Consider the following 20522-nt stretch of genomic DNA (forward strand, 5'->3'; position numbering starts at 1 on the left):
CTTCAACATGGAACAGTGGAAGTCTCGCCCTCATTCTCTGTTATGTTACCAATATCTGATGTCCTTAAAGCAGTGGTGTATTTACTAAGTTGACAAATACTCATTGAGGTCAAATCTCACATGCCAAGGATTGAGCAGGGATTGGGCCGCAGCTGCTGATAGATGAAGTTCTTTCAGAAGTCTCCCTGAATAAACAGTCTGAATAAAAATCTCCCTCTGCTTTTCACCGCAGGTCAACATCCATCATGGATTATACTACAATTTAATTTAGATGCCTTTCTCTCAACTGGACTGCATGGATTTTTTATCCAAGTAGATTAGCAAAAATTGAGTTAAATTGGAAAGGATATGACTTAATAGTTGTCGACCTAAAAGGAAGAAGCCAAGGCAATATTAATATAAGTAGATAGTTTATTTGGGCCAAGCTTGAGTATTGCAACCTGGGAATACAGATTCAAGTCGCCCTGAATGTATACTCTGCTCTGATTAGCTGCAGTTAGAAGCAGATTTTTAAAGAAAAAAAAGAGGTAGTTTCTTTATTGTTTATCAGAAATGTACATTAAAATCATACCAGCTAAAGATTTCCTGTGCATTGTTCTTTGTATGACAGATTCCAGGAGCAAGAAGATAATGGGTGAGGCAGGTAGTCAGGAAAAAAATGACTTTAAACAATTGCCCGGAGCATGGGTGCCTTGAGCTCAGGGGAAGGGTGTGTGACTGAAGTTTCATACTCATGCCTCTCTGGGCCCAATATACTTTGCATCACTCGCATATTTCAGACTACTCTGAGCTGTTTTTCTTTTCTCATAGTTATGGTCGTGGCAGACCGTGGGAGACATTCAAATGTCCATAGGCGAACAAAATGGCCCACTGAACCCTTGAGCATAGCAGAAATTCCTGAGTCTGGAAGTCAGTCAGTCAAGTTTAAAAGTATTAATACGTTTTCTCCTTCCTTTCCTGTGGCCCTGGATAAAGTTTGTCTCATATGTAAACTGAAGTGTATTAGTTATCTATAGCTGCATATCAAGTGACAGCAATATTTAATGGTTGAAAACATTATTTATTGTGTCTTAATTTCTGTGGATCAGAAATCCAGGGACAACTTGGCTGGGTGACTGGCTCAGAGTCTCCCATAAGGTCACAATTGAATTGCCAATGGGGACTGCAGCCATGGCAAGGTTCAGTGGAGGAAGATCTGCTTCCACACTCACTCATGTGCTCAGGCAGGCTTCAGAAAATCCACTTCCACATGTAGGGAAGTTTATATTTTTCCCCTCAAGTTATTTAAAAATAACTTGAATCTATAAAAGAAATGAATAATGGACAAATTAACAGAAAAAAATGCATACACATTTTATTACATGCACAAGTGTGCACAGGAGTCACAAAGACATACAAAATATAAAAGCCCAAAGAAATGGCAGATGATTGATGCCTTTATACCACCTTGAGAGTACAGAAAGAACTGGGGTTTAGAGCATGGCCAAAATCATGTTATGGGCCAGGCACGGTGGCTCACGACTGTAATCCTACCACTTTGAGAGGCCAAGGAGTCCAGATCTCTTGAGCCCAGAGGTTCAAAATCAGCCTGAGTAACATGGCAAAACCCTATCTCTACAAAAAAACTGAAAATTCGCCGGGCATGTGGGTGCATGCCTGTAGTACCAGCTACTCGGCAGGCTGAGGTAGGAGGATCAGCTGAGTCCAGGGAGGCCAAGGCTGCAGTGAGGCATGATCGTGCCACTGCACTCCAGCTTGGGTGACAAAATGAGATCTCATCTCAAAAACACAAAACAATGACAAAAACAGCAACAAAACACAGGTAAGATAGTAAATCAGGTTATGATGGCATGACAGGTAATTTAGGGGAGAGAAGAGGAGGTTCTGTTTACCGAGGAGGTTCTAGGTGGTCTTAAAATGTAGGTGAAGCCATACAGGTATCAGCCCTTAAAGAGAATAAATGACAAATGTTTTTTCCAGACTCTTAAATGTTTAGACTCTCAGTCCTCAATCCAAACAAGGGAGAACCTCACAGAAAGCCTTGTTGTATCAATGCAGGATTTCTCTACAGATGCAAGTACCCCATGAAAGACAGCTTTGCAGGGCTGCTTCTTTCAGAACAGCCCTCTCAAAATATGTCAAAGAAGCATATTTTGGGGTGAAATATTTTGGTTTCTTTTACCAACTTTTCCTCATGAGCCTCTCCAGAAAGCTGCCAAGGGTGAGTGAGAAAAACCACCCAAGACAGAAGCCGCAGTCTTTTTATAATCTAATATAGAAAATGGCATCTCCTCACTTCTGTCATATTCTATTCCTCAGAAGCAAGTAAATATGCCCAGCTTGTGTCCAAATGGGGGGATGACACCAGGGCTTGGATGTTAACAGGCACAGATTATCCAGGATCATCTTAGAGATTGCCTATTACAGGAGATTAAAAAAAAATTTACTTTATAAGTTGGTGCTGGCAATTAAACGAGGTAGTATATCTCAAATACTGCACAAAGTGTTGTGTAGCTATTTAACACATTTTTCTTCTTTCTGTGCTGACTCAAGAGATATAGCTAGAAGGGGCCTCATTCTGCAGAGTCATAAAAGTTAAGAATGAATTTGTGCAGTCAGAGGATTTTTATAAAATTTATTAGATTTCCAGTAATGGAGGTGAGTTAATCACTAAGAATTATAATATTTTTCATGTTCTGAATTATAAAAGTTAAACCTCAATCCTCCTTATTTGAAAAAGAAAAATGTGAGCTGGTACTGAGCTGTTTCTCTGGAATCGGTGAGATGTTTTTGGATACAGACACTTGTAGGCCTCAGGTCAAAAATGAAGTTTTAATACAAGGAAGGCCCTGGCAGCACATTGCTCTTAAAAATCCAGGTGTTGTCTGTATTATTAAGTGCATGTCAGTCATTAAAATGCATTTATGACCGAAAGAGAGTCTTGTAAGAGCTGCCACCTTACCCAATTGCAGAAAGGGAACAAATCATCAGTTATTTCAGACCCACCTCTCAGAAACTGATATAAGCAAAAAGAAGTTTTTAAAATGTGCAGCCAGAGTTCTCAAAAACTCTTCTCTCCTAAGGAGAATTTCTATGTTTTTAGAAAATTTGAACTTAATGGTTTTTAGAAATGGATCAAAGTTTTGTGTATTCTTCTATTTTCCCATCTGAGAGGGTGAAGAACAAACAAATAATCAAACAAAAACAGTTTTCTCTTCCCTTACATTTCTGAGGAAACTTGTTTTCAAAGTACTTGAGCTTATATTCGCTTTATAAGAGATGAAAATCTCATATGAATGATGAAAAAATAATGACAATCATTCCAATAATTTTTGAGAGTCAACGGGGCTATACTTGACATTTGGTATGTCCCAAATGGGTCAGAGAATGCAGATAATCAAAGGTTTATTTGAGACTAGTTCTAACATCCTAGATCTAAAAGATAAGGTAATTCCTTTGGAAATGGCAGTACAATGATGCCTCACACCTTCAACCCTGTTCCCAAAGCTTTGTACAGTGTGCTTGGCTTTTTAGGAAGGAAGTAGTTCTGATTTAGGGATTTTTGCATTGAAGATCAAGGAGAGACTTGCAAAGTAAATGCATCCTCAAAATAGAAGACATCTGAATTTAGTTATTCTAGAGATGAAGTTTCAGGAAGATGAAGGACAATAGTGGAATCCCTTTCTTTTATTTTTCTTTATTTTCTATTTTTGTTATCTCCTTTTTTTGCAAGCCTTGTATTTGTGGGTATGAGGAAAGTTAGAAGACCTCATTTCACTGTAAGGGATGTGAAAGTAGAACCAGCAGCCATTGAAGATCTTCTGCCAGTTAGGCATTGTGCTAGGGGCTTGTCATACAAAACTGTAGAAAAACTCATAAAACTTTATAAGGCGGTTAGTATACCAGCACACATAGAAAGAAACTGAGAATATGAATTTAAATTAAAGTAGCCAAAGTGATGCTCAACCTCAGCTTTTTCCTTAGAATTCCCAAGTTCATGGTCTTTACACAGCATCCTGCTGCTCTCCATATTCATTGTTGATACTGTCCATTGCTTAAATAACTCAAATTGTAAAGAAACTCTGCTTTACATCTATAGATGATCTACAAAAGGCTCTTAAGGAAAGTGGCTATTTAGGTCTAAAGCTGTGTCTTCAAAAACAATTTACTTGGTGGTCTTATTCTTGTATTACTTGGGATTCACACTAGATTGAATGTCTGTTGTCTTTATAAAAGTGTATACTTTAGCTAAAATTAACTGTATAATATTATTAAGTAAATAATATGGGAGGCTGAGGCAGGTGGTTTGCTTGAGGTCAGGAGTTCAAGACCAGCCTCACCAACATGGTGAAACCCGTCTGTACTAAAAATACAAAAGTTAGTTGAGCATGGTGGCACATGCCTATCATCCCAGCTACTTGCTACTAGAGAGGTTGAGGCCGGAGAATCGCTTGAACCTGGGAGGTGGAGATTGCAGTGAGCCAAGATCCTGCTACTGCACTCTAGCCTAGGTGACAGAGTGAGACTCCATCTAAAAAACAAACAAAAAAGCCAATTATATGTGTGTGTGTGTGTATATCCATATATATATCCCATATATATATCCATATATATATCCATGCATCAACACACACACACACCAACATTCATTGAGAAAATAGGTCATACTTTCTTCAGACTTTTTTTCTTGGTGCTCAGTACTGATTCCTTAAAAGGATTATCATTGAAGGATGAAGGCTGCCAAGTGACATGAGATCTACCTCAGTAAGGGCCTATCTACTTCTAAGGACATTACCCTGCTTTGTGCAGGCTTTCCCATTCTAATTTCCCCTGTGCCCCATCAATCAAGATTAGATCTCTCAGAATTCAAACTGAAAGATCTGATCCATGTGGAAAGCCATGAGCTTCACTGGAGCAGAGAACACCTTCTAACAGTCTTGCTGGACTGTGAACCTTACCACAAAATCCATTTAGGCAATTCTCCAATGAATGAGCAACTACCTGCATAACCTAATTTATATATTTTAAGCTCTCAGTTTTTTTTGTACTTTTCATAAGGTACCAGGTGCCATGGGGACTTCTCACATGGTCATGTGGTCATGAGGCTCTCTCAAACTCCACACTCTTTCGTTGAGCAATAGATGTCACACTCTATTTTTTAATGAAGGATGTGGCTGCCGTTTTAAAGGCTTTTATGGAGATGCTTAGAATGGAGTTTAGTATTTTTCAAAACAACCTGAATTACTAAGAAAATAGGACATTTTATAAAGCTAAAGGAGACCACCTGGTTTGTTTTCTTAGGAGGAATAGGGCAGAATGTTTTGAATGTCACATGAAATGGTAAGCAATCTTAAGAGAAAACTGGCACCACTCTAATTATTTGAAAGGGATTTGACATTTCAATGTTATTTTTATTTTTCTGATGGGAAAATACAAGGCAAGGAAAATCGAAAGAAACAGGCATGGAGTTTTAGCTTACGTTTTTGTTGGTTTGTTTGTTTTTGTTTTTTGTAGTGCTTCTCAAAATGTCAGACATTCTGGGCAAAGAGCTTGAACTCAGTCTTCAGTGGTTGTGCTCCAGCCTACCTGTGCTCTAATGAGATGTAGGACATGAGTAAGTCTTGCTCTGTTAGCCTCACTGTCCGCATTTGCTGAAGGAGAGGATCAGTCTAGAATCACGGATGCTCCCTCCAGCACTATTCATGATTTCTTGAAAGAAAACAGTAGGTCACCCCCACCCTTTATTGTCTTCAAAGAAATCATCAACCCAAGGCTCTTCTTTTGAAACTGGCATAAGTGGTCCTGATTGATTGGGAGTACCTAGGGCCAAGCCCCTTGCCAGAGGCCATGCTTCCCAACTCCCAAAACTCTGGTGCACTTTGTGGAGTCAGAAAAGTAAACGTAGCCTCTTTTTGATACCATGGATTTGTGGATGAGTTCCTTGCCTGGTTTAAAAAGGTTATGCTATGACTCTTCACAATCTGTTGAGAATTAGGAGACAAATATCCAAACCCGAATAGGGTTTTTTTTTTGCAACCTTCCTTAAATCACAGTAGACTACTCTGTGTGTGTGTGTGTTTGTGTGTGTGCGTGTGTGTGTTTGCCTATGTTGGTAGGAGGGTTAACAAAATATATTAGGCCTTCAAACTATGTTAGTACAGGAACAATATTAGTTGTAGGTACTGAAGCTATTTCCTGCAGAGAGAAATCCAGGCAGAGACACAGCAAGGGTCTTTGGCTGTGGAACTGGCTTTCTTACAGCTAACGGTTGGTATATGTGAACATCTCTTCAGAAGGCAAAGCAAGCAGCAGTGAGGCAGGCAGAGAGCCCACTTCGGATTCCATTAAAGCATCTTCTCCCCAGAGCTTCCCAGATGCACAGTGTACTGCCTTGATGTCACCAGAGGCATCAAACTCAGACTGGGATTTTCAGGATGAAGGAGTGAGTCTACATTTTAAAGACATGGTTTTGGCACAATAAAATTAAATCCAGAAGGGCAGGGGGGAGAATCCAAACCAAGAGATCTGACCCTGGCAGCTGGCACCACTTGCTCGTTACTAACTGAAAAGGCAAAAGGTGAAAGCTGATCACCTGGGACAGACAAAATCTTTGGACAAAAGGCAACATGGACAGCAAAGAGCTAGAAATCAAGAAAATACCATGAAAAAATGTCTATAGTCAAGTCAAATGGCTTATTGAAAATGCCATCTCAGCTCATTCCATTTAATTCCTAGGAGCAAGCAATAGTGTTTGTCATATTTCCTCAACCACCTTATAATGTTTCACTCTTTTGATAATTCCTTGAACAGTACTAGTTAGAGAGAAGGTGTTCCAAACAAAACAAAACAAAACAAACAACAACAAAAAAAACCCGTAAAAAACATTTAAGCCATCCTTTCTATCAGTTAATTTTCTATAGCCAGTAGACTTCTATGACTTGCTTGTTCTTTCTCTAGCTCGAAATATGATGACATTCTCGGATCAACAGCCATAATGAATGTTTATTTGACGGTTATTGAGCACTGACTACATTTACATTAAATAAAATGTGTCTTCCTGTAGCTATGGTCACCACGACTCAGCTTTCAGAATTTAATCTCAATTGATACTTCCTCAAGAAACCTTTTCAAAGCAGGCCAGGTTCCTTGTTTCTTTGTTTTTTTTTTCTTTGTAACGTTTGCCCTAAGTATGTATATGTATGTATTCATCTGCTCAGGCTGCTATAAGAAAATATCACGGACTAAGTGTCTTAAACAACAGAAATATATTTTCTCATAGTTTTGGAGGCTGCAAATCCAGGATCCAGATGTTGGCAGGATTGATTTCTTCTGAGGGCCTCTCTGTTTGCTGGCAGATGGTTGTCTTTTTTCTGTCTTCACATGGTCTTTTCTCTGTGCGTGTCTGTATTCGAATACCTTCTGCTCATAAGGACACCAAACATATGGAAACTTATTTTACCATCATTACCTTTTTAAAGATCCTGTCTCCAAATACAATTGTGTTTTTAGGTACTAGGTGTTGAGACTTTAACATATGCATTTTGCAGGGACACAATTCAGCTCATACAATGTATATTAATGTGTCTATTTAATTGTTGTCCAATATGACTTCTCATCACCAGAATGTAAGCAACCATGGAAACAAGTACATTATTTGCCCAAGCCTTGGTCCAACACCTTGCTTACCACACGTCTTCCATAACTATTTGCTACATGCATGAATAAACTAGTGGAGTTGACCTCTAAAACATTTCCGAAAGATAGAATTTTAACAAGGAAAGAAGAGTTGGTAGTGATTTTTAACAAACGTTCCTGTTACAACAATTATATTCTGCATAATGTGTCAAACCAAGGAAAGAGCTATACTCAGGGGGAGTACTAATTAGATAAAGGGCAAGGGAGCTCCCAGGGGTAGGGAGACGGCCTGGAGAGTTGCATCGTGCAGGATGGAAGTACTCACTCTGTGGAATGTTGGCAGCCGGGTGATTATAGGCTATAGCCCTGCAATTAACAGAGCTGCCCCCCAAATATTGTCCTTTCTCATCTAAGCCATTTGTAGCTAGCCACCACCTGCACATCAAGTAAACATGATGAGGCCGCAAGCTTCATCCTCTGCTTCAATTAAGTTGTCATTAATGCCTCAGTATTTGAGCGAAGATAATGTTAATGAGAAAATCCCATTAGCAAGGGCAAAAACGTGGATAGCCACAGAGCTGTGATTGTCACAACAAGCTGTCTGGTTGAGCACAGAGTTCGAGTTTCAGAAGATAATAACATGATGAAGCATTTTGTGTTATGGAAAACTGAGAAATGCAATTGCCTGAACTTTAAGATACCAAGCAAAGGTTGGAAATGTTTACCAAAGTAGTGATTTCTTGGGCATCTTCAGCTTTTTAAGTTTTGATTAATGACAATGGAAACATTGTATTTCTTAACTCACTGTTTTTTCTCTGTCTCTCACTCAAAAGGGAATTGCAGGAGCTAGATTTTTTTTTTCTTTTTTATCATAGCAGATTAATCTTCTTGTCAAACCTGCTATCACTTCCCTTTGTCTTTTGTATTTTTTACTTTGACAATTCTCCCATATAACTTAAGTTCCTCTCATTGGCTTTAGGAAACTTTTGGAGTATCTACTCTACACTGAGTACTGTGGTTGAACCTGGGAGAGGGGCACTGCCCACAAGGAGCTCATAGGCATGGTTGGAAGAGCCAGTAAAGAGGCATTAATGAATAATAGAACATGTGCCTGGGACACTGGAGAAGCACAGGGAAGAGGCAACAGGACAGGGGAGAAAGGGAAGGCTTTCTAGAGGTAGAGATGTCACAGCTTGGTTCTGAAGAATAAATAGAATTTTGCCAAATAAGGAGGGAAGGATCGGATGCTCTAATAAAAGATGAGAAATAGAACAAGAACTGGAAGTGTAAGACTATAGAAGCTTAGATGCCTGGGGCCCAGAAGGCAAAAGATGAAGCAGCGTTTTAGTCAGGGACCCCAGAGTTTGTGCTGTATCTTGGAGAGAATAAGGAAGTAACTCTGTTGAGTTTAGCTTAACGTTTAGCATGTGGATGTTTGATCTTAGCATTCAAGTCTGCTGAGGAAACCACACCTTCACCATCAACCACAAATGTATTGTGACTTCCTAACAGACCCTAGCGGATGGCAAAACCAGATGTTTTCCCTTTATGCACCAATCAAGGGTTTTCAGGATCCAGGTTACCTTGAAATATGAGCCAGGCATTAATGACTAGGAAAGGTTTAACTGTGATTTATGGTCAATGCTCATGAGAGGGCCTGCTGCTGACACTTGGCAGTGGAGATTCAGTTGGTCTGATGCTCAATCCATCAATTAGCATTTGGAGAGGGCAGAATGCTGCTCTGCTGATACTGGGGCTGGTGGGGGGGGTCCCAAAACATGACTCAGACTCTGACCCCCAGGTACCTGTCATCCCACTGGGAAGAGGAGACTTACATGGACGGATTGTTAATTAATACCACAAGGTGGTAAATATTATGAACTAAATAATTAGATCAGACTGCAGATGCTACAGGAATTTAGAAAGAGAATTCACCATACACTAGTCTAGTCAAGGAAAGCCTGCTTCATTCATTTCCGGATTTATTAACTTATTCGTTTATTCAATCAATCAATCATTCAGCACGTTATACATGCCCTGCACTGTGGTAGGTGGCTGTGATAGAAAGTAATAAAACATATGTTCTCTGTCTGTACAGTTTAGGAAAGAATTTGCTGACACAAAAACTTGGCCTTGGAAGATTGGGAGATGGATTTTGATAGCAGGAAATCGTAAGAATAGCATATAGGTGGAGCAGAGGCTGGGTGTGGAAGCCCCAATTCAGTAACTATGTTTACTTAGAGCATAATGAACACATGATCTAGCTGGAGTGGGGAATTCTTGTAAAGATTTTGGAAAATAGCCTGAAAGGACAGAGGGAGACTTGGTTACAGAAAGAGTAGACTGTCCAGTGTGATTTTCATTCTCTGAGCTCCATGACCCAGTGGCGGAGTATTTGCTGTGAGGTCGCTGATAGCCTTGCAGTTTAGACAGTTGGATCTAGCAAGGTGTCCTCTATCAGAAAGAGGCAGAAGACTGGGAAAAGAAGGGCATCATTAAAGAAATTCCCAGCTTCAGGGATAAGGAGTAGAACAAAAGTAAGAGAGGGAATTTGAAGGCATATGTGAATTCAATCTACCATATGTAGGGAAAAGTTAAGAGAATTTGATAATTGATGGATAAACAGTGTGCCAGGAAAACATAACTCAGGCTCTAAATGGTAGCATAATGGTACTAGTAACAGTAATATACTCTTCTACTATGTAACTGACATTTTTAGACTTCCTTATTCAATTATTCATATATTGCCCACTTTATTCTCACAAAAGTTGACTGTGAGATAGTCAGCAAAAGTTGACAGCTACCTTCGAATTGTTAAATAACAGCATGTGTGAGAGGACATAGAAAGACTGTTGAATCGAGTTTTCTGGAGAAGATAAAGCCTAGAAACTTTCAAGTCAAGCCAATAAATTTGTTTCTGTTTTACAGATGATGTAATAGGTTTAGAGAAATTAAGAAATCTCTCTAAATTTCTGGAAATTGTAAGTGGCAGGCACTTGAGCAAGGAATAGCAGGTGAATAAAGCTATCAAGGAAATCTGTAACAAGTTATCTCCAGGGTTGGAAACAGTCTTTGGAGACTATGATCTGGCCTGGGCTACCTTTTTGCTCTTGTGTGTGGCTGTAATGGCCTAGGGTAGTCACGGCTGACACAGGCCCTGAACAGTCACTTGGTTACAAAGGTTCATTGACACCGTGCAACATTAATTATAATCTTGCTTTTCATTTTGTCTTCAAAACATAAAAAAGATGTTGAAATATGGTGACCATTGAAGTGCAAAGATCTGTTAGAAATTTTATGGAGGAATTGGTGGGGTTAGAGAGACAGAGAGAGAGAGGTACAATTGAGAGCCAGAGTAGAAGAGTGTGTCAAGGCTCTGCAACCTCAAAATTATTTTTTTAACTCAATGGCTCTGAGCCAAGGGAAGATTTCCGTTCCCACCAAACTCACCTTTTAGCCCACCTGTCCCCCAAATGGTGAAAAAATGTGCTGTTGGTGATGGGGATTTGTGGTGTTGGTGATGGGATTGTGATGTTGGTAATGGAAGGTTGTGGCATTGATGATGGAAGGTTTTGGTATTGGTGATGGAGTGTTGTGGTATTGGTGATGGAATGTTGTGGTGTTGGTGGTGGAGGGTTGTGGTGTTGGTGATAGAGGTTGTGGTATTGGTGATGGGAGATTGATGTTGGTGATGAAGTGTTGTGGTGATGATGGTTGTGGTGTTGGTGATGGAGGGTTGTGGTGGTGATGGAGGGTTGTGGTGTTGATGATGGAGGGTTGTGGTGTTGATGGAGGGTTGTAGTGTTGGTGATGGAGGATTATGGTGTTGGTAAAGAGGGGTTGTGGTGTTGGTGATGGGAGCTTGTGGTGTTGGTAATGGAAGCTTGTGTTGTTGCTCATGGGAGGTTGTGGTGTTGGTAATGGAGAGTTGTGGTTTTGATGATCGTTCTTTGTGGTGTTGCTGATGGAGGGTTGTGGTGTTGGTGATGGAGTGTTGTGGTGTTGATGATGGAGGCTTGTAGTGTTGGTGATGGAGGGTTGTGGTTTTGGTGATGGAGGGTTGTGGTGTTGGTGATGGAGGGTTGGGTGGTGATGGGGGTTGTGGTGTTGGTGATGGAGGGTTGTGGTGTTGATGATGGGGGCTTGTGGTGTTAGTGATGGAGGGTTGTGGTGTTGGTGAAGAGGGGTTGTGGTGTTGATGATGGAGGGTCGTAGTGTTGGTGATGGAGGATTGTGGTGTTGGTGATGGGGGCTTGTGGTGTTGATGATGGAGGGTTGTAGTGTTGGTGATAGACGGTTGTGGTATTGGTGAAGAGGGGTTGTGGTGTTGGTGATGGAGGATGGTGATGTTGGTAATGGAAGGTTGTGGTGTGATGATGGAGGGTTGTGATGGTGATGGGGGATTGTTATTACCATCTAGTGAGCAGGAGTGCTGCTGCACATCCGACACAAGAGGTGTACCACAAGACACCTACTCGTAACAAATAATAAGCCAGTCCAGAATACCCAGGGCCAGGGTTGAGGAACACCACTTTAACCCGAAACCCTACTCTTGTAAAACAAATTCAGGACCTTAGAATATCTCTTAACCTTCTGAGTCTCAGTTTCATCAAGTGTGAGCTGTAAAGGGCTGTGGAGATCTCATTACCAAAACCATTTAAAAGTCATATTAGATGCTCTATAACTATTTTTTGTTTTACCTAGAAATAATAACAAAAAATTACTTTGTTATTATCAAAGTAATAACAATTGACTAGAATTCTAATTTCTGACTTAAGTAGACATCCTGAGAAACAAAGGTTGAATTTTAATTTAATTCTTTTCAGAATCTAGGTGATTCACAAAAGGACAGAACTAAAGTTTGAAGTTGGTACTGTTAAAAGCGAAGTCATTTGGTGGGAATGTAAAGTAGTGTAGCCACTTTGGAAACATTCTGGAAGTTCCTCAAAGGGTTAAATATGGAATTACCCGATGACTGAGCAATCCCAATTCTATATGCACACCTAAGAGTATTGAAAACATGTTCATACAGAAATGTGTACACAAATGTTCATAGCAGCGTTATTCTGAATGATGCCCCAAGTGGAAACAATTCACATAGCCATCACCATAAAAACGTGCTTACTTGACCAGGTGCGGTGGCTCACGCCTGTAATCCTAGCACTTTGGGAGGCTGAGGCAGGTGGATCACTTGAGGTCAGGAGTTCAAGACCAGCCTGGCCAACATGATGAAACCCCGTCTCTACTAAAAATACAAAAAAATTACCCAGGCATGGTGGTAGGTGCCTGTAATCCCAGCAACTCAGGAGGCTGAGCCAGGAGAATCACTTGAACCTGGGAGGCTGAAGTTGCAGTGAGCTGAGATCAGCCACTGTACTCCAGTCTGGGCAGCAGAGTGAGACTCTGTCTCAAAAAAAAAAAAAAAAAAAGTACTGATTCATGCTACATGGATGAATCTTAAAAACATAATGCTAAGGAAAAAACACCAGTCAGAAAATAGAGCATAATGTATAATTTTATTTATATCAAGTGCCCAGAATAGGCAAATTCATAGATTCCCAAAGGTAGACTAGTGGTGGTTGACCAGGGCTGGAGGTGCAGGGATAAGGGGATTGGGGGACAGTATATCAAGGTTACAGAGTATATTTAGGGGATGATGACATGTTTTAAAAATTGATTGTAGTGATTGTATAACTCTGAATCTATTAAAAACCACTGAGTTTCACACTTTAGATGACATATATGGTATCTGAATTTTACCTCAATAAATCTGTTACCAAAAAAAATAAAAATAAAAGCAAAGTAGAATTCAGTAGCAGAACATAAAACTTTGCAGAGCTTTTTGGTCATCAAAGAGATGGCAGGAGCAGGGCAGGGCTGGCTGGAGTTGCCAGCATGATGAGCAAAAGGAGCTCAGCCCCAGTACCCACACTTCCCTTTGAACGCTGGCTCTGCCTCTGAGCAGCCATGGGGCCCTGGGCAGCCTCTCCACTTTTCTCCGTTACATCTATTACATGAGGGCAATCAACTTGACCTCCAGGACTATTGTAAGAATTAGGAATTATATTATTTAAAGTGCCTGGCACATTGTAGGCATTTGTTACTGGTAGTGTGATGTATTATTAGCTATTTTTACAATTGGGGTATTTCAAAGGTTCATTTGCAAGTTCAGTAGCAAGGATGAAAACTGTCATTCTTTTTTTCTCTATGGAGAAAATCTTCCAAGTCTTTATTTGATTCCTAGGAAAGCACAGGGCAGCCTATTTAACTCTCTCTCTATAAGGAACCCTTTATACTGATGCCCTAGGCTGAATTACAGTGCCTGAGAGAAGCCATGAGAACAAAAGTGAAAAGGACAAAAAAGTTTTCTTTCATTTCAGTTTAAACAGTTTGTCAAGTTTTTTAAGATTATAAAAAATATGCATTAAAAGACATTGAAAATCCCAGTATAACATAAAAGAAAACAAAAAACAAAAATAATCTGTGATTCTGTCAGTCTACATTATTGCAGTGTTTTCCTTGGTGTTAGTTTTTAACAAAATGGGAATCATGCGGCACGTACTATTTATTTAGAACTTTTCTCTTATCAAGATATCAGTAGCATTCTTGGACATTGTAATGTCTATTGACTATGTTATATACCATATTAGGAATAAACCATATTTGCTTTACCTAGCCTGCTACTATTGGAGATATGGGTAGCAGTGAATTTTTGCTATTGTAAATAATGATGTCATGAACTATCTTCACCATAAATCTTGGCTACAGCTCTGTTACTATTTTAAAAATAATTCTTCAGAATACAATTCACAGGAAATGAGGTATGATATTCTTGGGATTTTTGATGCTTACTGGTATATTACCTCCCAGAAAGAATATTTAGGTGAATTTAGGTGGCTGAAAACAACATATAACATTGACTGTTTCTCTCTATTCTCATTGAGATTGAGTATAATCAGTTTTTATCCTTTATTAGTCTGGGAGATGGCAAATAATACCCGACCTGTCTTTAAAGTTCAGAAATTGTATGTTTGTCCTCATCTGTTTCTGAAACCCAAATCCCATCTTTTAGGCCTCAGTTCCTAAATCATGGGGGCACTTAGTCCCCCATATTGGCCCTCATATCCTGCTCTTCTCCCCTAAGAGAATTTTTTCCCCCAGTCAAGACATTCTTGGCCTAAAAGGTATTGCTTTCGTGTTCTCCTCATTGGACATCTCTATTCTTTCAAAGCTATTTATCTCAAGGAGGTTTGGGAAAAAAGCAGTCGGATAAGGTGATTTCTCCCTAATTTTTGAATAATTAATAGCACTTCCACTTTTACCTTTAAGAGAGTGTTCTTAATAACAAAACCTCAGAGAGTCTCTAGGGATATTATTTTGGATCTATTAACAGAATGAAGTGAAAACGAGGAACAGTTGAAAGTGGAGATTTTTAGCTGGGGATGTACCACTTCACTTACCTTGGAACCCGTGCCCGAGCAGCTCTCCTGGGCTAGTTCCAATTTCCCAGCTTCTTTCCTTTCTCTTCTGACACCTCCAATGACGTGGCTCCCGACCCTGGCCGCACAACGTAATTCCAAGTCCTGGGATAATCCCCCAGAAATCTGACTTAATTAACCTGGAGTGATCCCCAGGTTCTGTATTTTCAAAAGCTCCCCAGGCAATACCTGCATGGACAACTATTGTTCTAATAATTTTCCTCCGCAGAGCTCAACTTTTCACCCAGGCTCCCCCTGCAGGGACTGGGGACCATGTAGAAACAGGCCAAATCAAAGAAAAGGCAGACCAAAAAAAAAAAAAAAGAAGAAGAAGAAGAAGAAAACAACCAACCAAGCAAACCCTCGTTATGTAAAGACTTGAAAGAGAGAAATGGATGGCGATGTGGGGAGAGGACAGGACCCACACTCAGAACAGATGATCCTACAGACACCATTGAGCAGACCTCTACTCTTGGGCCAGTGCCATCTGTAACATGAATAGGTGATAGATGACTAATTGGAGGGGACACTCACTGTGGTCTCTATAAATACATTCTTCTCTACTGTAGCTCTGATGCCTAGCAGGGTGCTTGGCCTTTAGGGAGTATTTAGAACTTTTATTCTGAACTAGTTACTAACGCCCTTCCAGTCTAGAGTCTACCTGCAGATACAGTCCCGTATGTTATGCAGATGTTTTCAAATGAGTATGCAAATGAACATGTTTAAAAAGGGCATACAATTGACTGTCTTCCCCAAATACCCCTGAAAGAAGTCAAATGTTCATCACCAAGAAACACCTGACAGATTCTCTGTCTCATTAGCAGAATCCCTGTGCCCAGGACCCAAACCCTGGTCTTGTCTGAGGACAACTGCCTTTGGGAGGAAGTGGGGCCACCAGGCTGAGAAGCCTCTGGGTTCTCTTCTTCACCCCAAGCCGATGTTTAGGGTGGCAGTGGAGACTAACTTTGAGAGATTTGGCTGAAAACACATCAAGTCTCCTATATCTGGGATGCTCTGAGCCGATGGGTCACTGCTGTCCAGGTGCAAATACAGCTGGGCTCCAAGCCTGGTGCTGTGCTTCTCCCAGGGCAGCCTGGGAGCTCAGGGGCACCAGCCATCTGGGAGCTCAGGGGCAGCAGCTCTTCCCTTGCCACTCTGAGGGTCTGGCACACCTCTGTGGTGATGCTCAGTGTTTCCTTCCCAGCTGGCTGCTTTGGGGCTGCTCCAGTAGGCTCTACCAAGACAAGTCTGTTTTACCTGCAGAAATAGCTCTAAATCCATCACTTGCTTTGCGTTTTCACTGCTGCTACTTTAGGTGAGATCCTCTCATTCTGCCTGCGGGGACTCTGCAAGCAATAGGACCTGTGAGTTCCGCCTCCAGCCTTGACCCCTCCCAGCTGCTACCACTGGCTCTTGTGCTAGCTGATTCTTTGAATAAACATCTCCAACCCTGATATTACCATCCTAGAGAGCCCTCATGGACTCCCATGTTCTAAAGCTGTAATTTTCATCTTTGGCTGCACATTAGAACCACCCAAGGAGCTTTTTTAAAAATGTAGATGCTTAGGGCCCATGCCCAGAGATGCTGATGGAATTGGTTTGGGAAAAGTGCTCTTCAGAATCATTTGTCAAAGGATATTGTTTAAAGTCCTCCTGAGGCTGGCATGTGAGACCCCTGGGAGATTGGATCCTCTTTCCAGCTCCCTTCATATTATCATCTCCTGCTTCTCAGTCTAGACCTTTGTTTCTTTATACAGACTCTCTGGCTCCTGGATCCCTTGCTCCCAGAATCACAAACTCTTGCTCATTTTCCACAACTCCCCTTAACTGTCACCCACTTCTGTGAAACATTCTTGGGATCCTCTCATGGAGATAGTTAGACTTTCTTTCTTCTCTGCTCATATGTTGCTGTTTCACCCAGAATTGCAAAAGATGGTGTCACTTGCTTACTTCTCTGTCTACCCCACTAGCCTGAACTCAAAAGACGTTATTTTAATCTTCCTTGCATATCTCTCTGCCTCTTACCAATGGACTACCCTGGGGTAGAGATCATGTGATGTTAATATCCGTACCCTCTAATGCCAAAGACCATTTCGTATTTGCAGCTCTGTTCATTTTTTAAGCTAACATGACTGCCAACATGTGATTGAAATGAACTATTCTGCGTTACCTGCTGGACTAACTGGTGTTATCCTCACAATGGCCTGTTAAGTACAGTCATTGTCCTCTTTGCAAGTGAGGAAACTGACACAATGCGAGGAAAGACAACTCAACATGTAACAGGGCACAATAAATGACTGTTTAGAATTTAGAATTGTGTAGCTACGTGCTCTTGCCACAGAAAGTCTTTGTAACCCATCAGTTAATATGCCTTTATTTTCTTCAGCAAGCACTTTGCACCAACAGGACACAGAGTCTTAATAGATGATAAACTCTTTAAAGGAAATAGTTGAAACCTCATGACTAGTTCCCGATACAGTTTTCTCAGTGAGGTAGGTCAGCAGCACAGGGTACACCAAAGACAGCTGCAGCAATGGAATAGGAGAGAAAAGAACTTTACAAAACCACCCACCTTTCTTCCAGTGCCTTTAGAGACAGTCATGCCTCATTTCATTCGATCCCTTTGACAATGATAAGGGGCAGGAATTATAATATTTGCAGATGATAAAATCAGAGCTTAATGAAGGTGAGTAACTTAGACAATGTCACCTAATTTAGAATGAAAAACGCTGCAATTGGATTAGTATGTTACCTCTCTCCAACAGGAGGCTGCCTCTGCCTGGTGCATCATTGGAATCCAGCTTTCCTCATCTACTTTAAAAATAGCTTACTTTTTCCTAAAATTGTTTGTAGGAAAGTATGAGAAAACTAAAATTGCCCCTAACTCTACCACTCAGATAAAATTGCTGGTAATATTTTGAGTTCTTTTATTTTTCTGTTTTTTTTCCTCTGCATTTATACAACAATAGATCAGAATATGTGACATAACTTTGGTTGTGGTGTGTACAACATTTTGTATTTTTCCCTTTTGTTTTTAAACAAAACATATCAGAGGTAGTTTAGCCATCTTTTTTAAAAAAGAAAGAGATTAGAATGAAGTGGTGAAAAGAGGAAGAACGATGCTTTTTATGAACCTTCCAAGGGCTTGTATCCAGCTGAGTGAGGAGTGGGTTGGTTCTGAGAAGGGCATGGACGGCAGCAGGCTGGGAAATGAGCCCCCTCTCTCCAAGCCTTCCGGACCCATCATCTCTATGCTTGCTCTCTTGTTTCTCTTGCAGGCAGCGACTTGAATGATGGCTTGTGGCACTCAGTTAGCATCAACGCCAGGAGGAACCGCATCACACTCACTCTGGATAATGAAGCAGCACCCCCAGCTCCTGACAGCACTTGGGTGCAGATTTATTCTGGAAATAGCTACTACTTTGGAGGTAAATTCTCCAGCCTTTAAGAGGGAAAATGAAGAAGGGAGGGACAATGAAGTGGGCAATTATTTCGCTATGGTGGTTCTGGCTTGGTCAATTAGACAATTATCCCCCCCCCGCCCCCCACCCAACATACACACACACACATCCTCAATCTCAAAATAGTGAGAAGCAAAATCTCTCACAGCTGTGTGCAAATATAAATTATCTAGGTCAGTGCTGAGGAAGAAAAGAACTTCAGCTACAAGAGCTGGTGTTATATAACACATCCAAAGGAGATTTTTGTAGCCATGGCAAGCCCTGCGATCACATGGGAAAGGAGAAACTCAGTTCAAAACTTGGAGAAAATGTATCAAGAGTCAGCAGTACCTGCAAGAGGCAAAATCCAGGTGGAAAGGCGCAACCAGCATGCTCAGCACCTAGGTCCCTCCTCCGCCACTTTCCTCTCTTAGTCCCCTGTCCCCTCCCTCCCCACATTCCTAGAGATCATGCCCACAGAGAGCCAGGAATGAGGTGGAACTAGGAGGCCCATGAACTTGTAACTCCACGTGTAGAAGCCAGTTCAGATTGTTCAGATTCTGCCTTCTCTGATGTTAAGTGAATCCTGGGAACCTTTCCAATGACAGAAACACAAGGACAAGCTGATGGTGAAGAAAAACATATAATTAGGCATCTACTGATTTTTTATAAATGCATATATATGTATGTCTTTAGTCTTTCAAAAGTATTTTTCAATACAAATTAATATCTAATTTCATAGTTAGTTGTTTGTATTATAGAAACAATCTCTGAAAAGGATGTAACCTCAAGAGCTGTCTAACCTTGAGAAAGGTACTTATAGTCCCTAAACTTCCTGATCTGAAACATGGGGAAATAAACTCACCTCCAGAATTTCAGAAAAGTTAAGTACGACCAAGGTTTGAACATATAGCACAGAGTGTGCCACACGGCAGGGGATGGGGAAACTGGCTCCACCTCCTTTAGATATAAGTCAGGGTCTGGTCTACAGTTTCCTTATTCTTTCCTATTAGTAAATTGAAGAGAAGTATTGTATAAAATTATGCATAGTCTCTTAAATAGAATTTACAGGTCACTTCTCTCCTACCAATGGAATGTGGTTAAAGCTTTAAAATGCAAAAGGGATTTTGCACAGGTGCAGTGTACATACCAACATCTCCTAGGAGGGAAGCAATATCTTTGTAGCTTGATTTTAGGGTGAGGAAGGGCCTGTGACCTTTACCTCAAATCTCCTCCCCCTGTGCATGGCTAACAAATTCCTTTAGGGAGGGAATACACATCCAGTCTCTGCAAAAGTTTTATGACTTACCTCATTTAATTCATACAGAAACCTTGTGCAGAACATAATACCCCCACTTAATAGATAATAAAACTGGTGTTTGCTGAGATGAAAGAATTTGTGCAAGGCCATAGAGCTCATGAATTCAAATCCAGATCTGTGTTCCCATAGCCCACCAGTGAAAACAGAGATTGGAATAAATGTATTATAAAGATCATAGAACAAGGGTGTTGGGGTCCACAAAGATAACCTGACAGACCGAATAATTGTGCATCTTATGCAATATTTCAGCAGCAGAGGGAAAAACGCTATCTGGAGTTTATTCTTGAGGGAAATGTTTGTTACTAATCCTGATACAATAAGCATCTGACATGCCTCAGAGACAGAATGGCTCTCCTGCCGCAGTTGAAGAAGTGCTCTTAGAGGCAAGTTTGAAGGGACTCTGAGTTTAGAACGTAAAGATTTATCAGTGATTTGAACAGTGTTTAAGCAAACGCCCCACACGTAGACTGTAAACTTAAGGAAGGTGAAAAATGAGTTTCAGTAATAATAGTCAACTTACATAAATTCTCTCTACAGCTTCAATTAGAAGTTGTAGCATCTCTCTTCATTTTATAGTTTGCCTGTGAGCTGTTAACCAGCTGCTGGGCTTCAGCCCAGCAGTGACTGTCTATTAGAGATGGCTGAAAT

General features: G+C 40.7%; 1 protein-coding gene across 1 annotated transcript in view; it reads left to right on the forward strand.

The window, feature by feature from the left end:
• Positions 1-20522, forward strand: part of CNTNAP5 (contactin associated protein-like 5) — an 886807-nt gene that overhangs the window by 478319 nt on the left and 387966 nt on the right. Inside the window, exon 9 of the mRNA XM_011941654.1 lies at positions 18392-18541. Within this exon, the coding sequence (XP_011797044.1) occupies positions 18392-18541 (150 nt within the window). The remainder of the gene's footprint in view (positions 1-18391; positions 18542-20522) is intronic.

The sequence above is a fragment of the Colobus angolensis genome, unplaced genomic scaffold (assembly GCF_000951035.1).
Source record: "Colobus angolensis palliatus isolate OR3802 unplaced genomic scaffold, Cang.pa_1.0 Scaffold20, whole genome shotgun sequence".
Taxonomy (NCBI): domain Eukaryota; kingdom Metazoa; phylum Chordata; class Mammalia; order Primates; family Cercopithecidae; genus Colobus; species Colobus angolensis.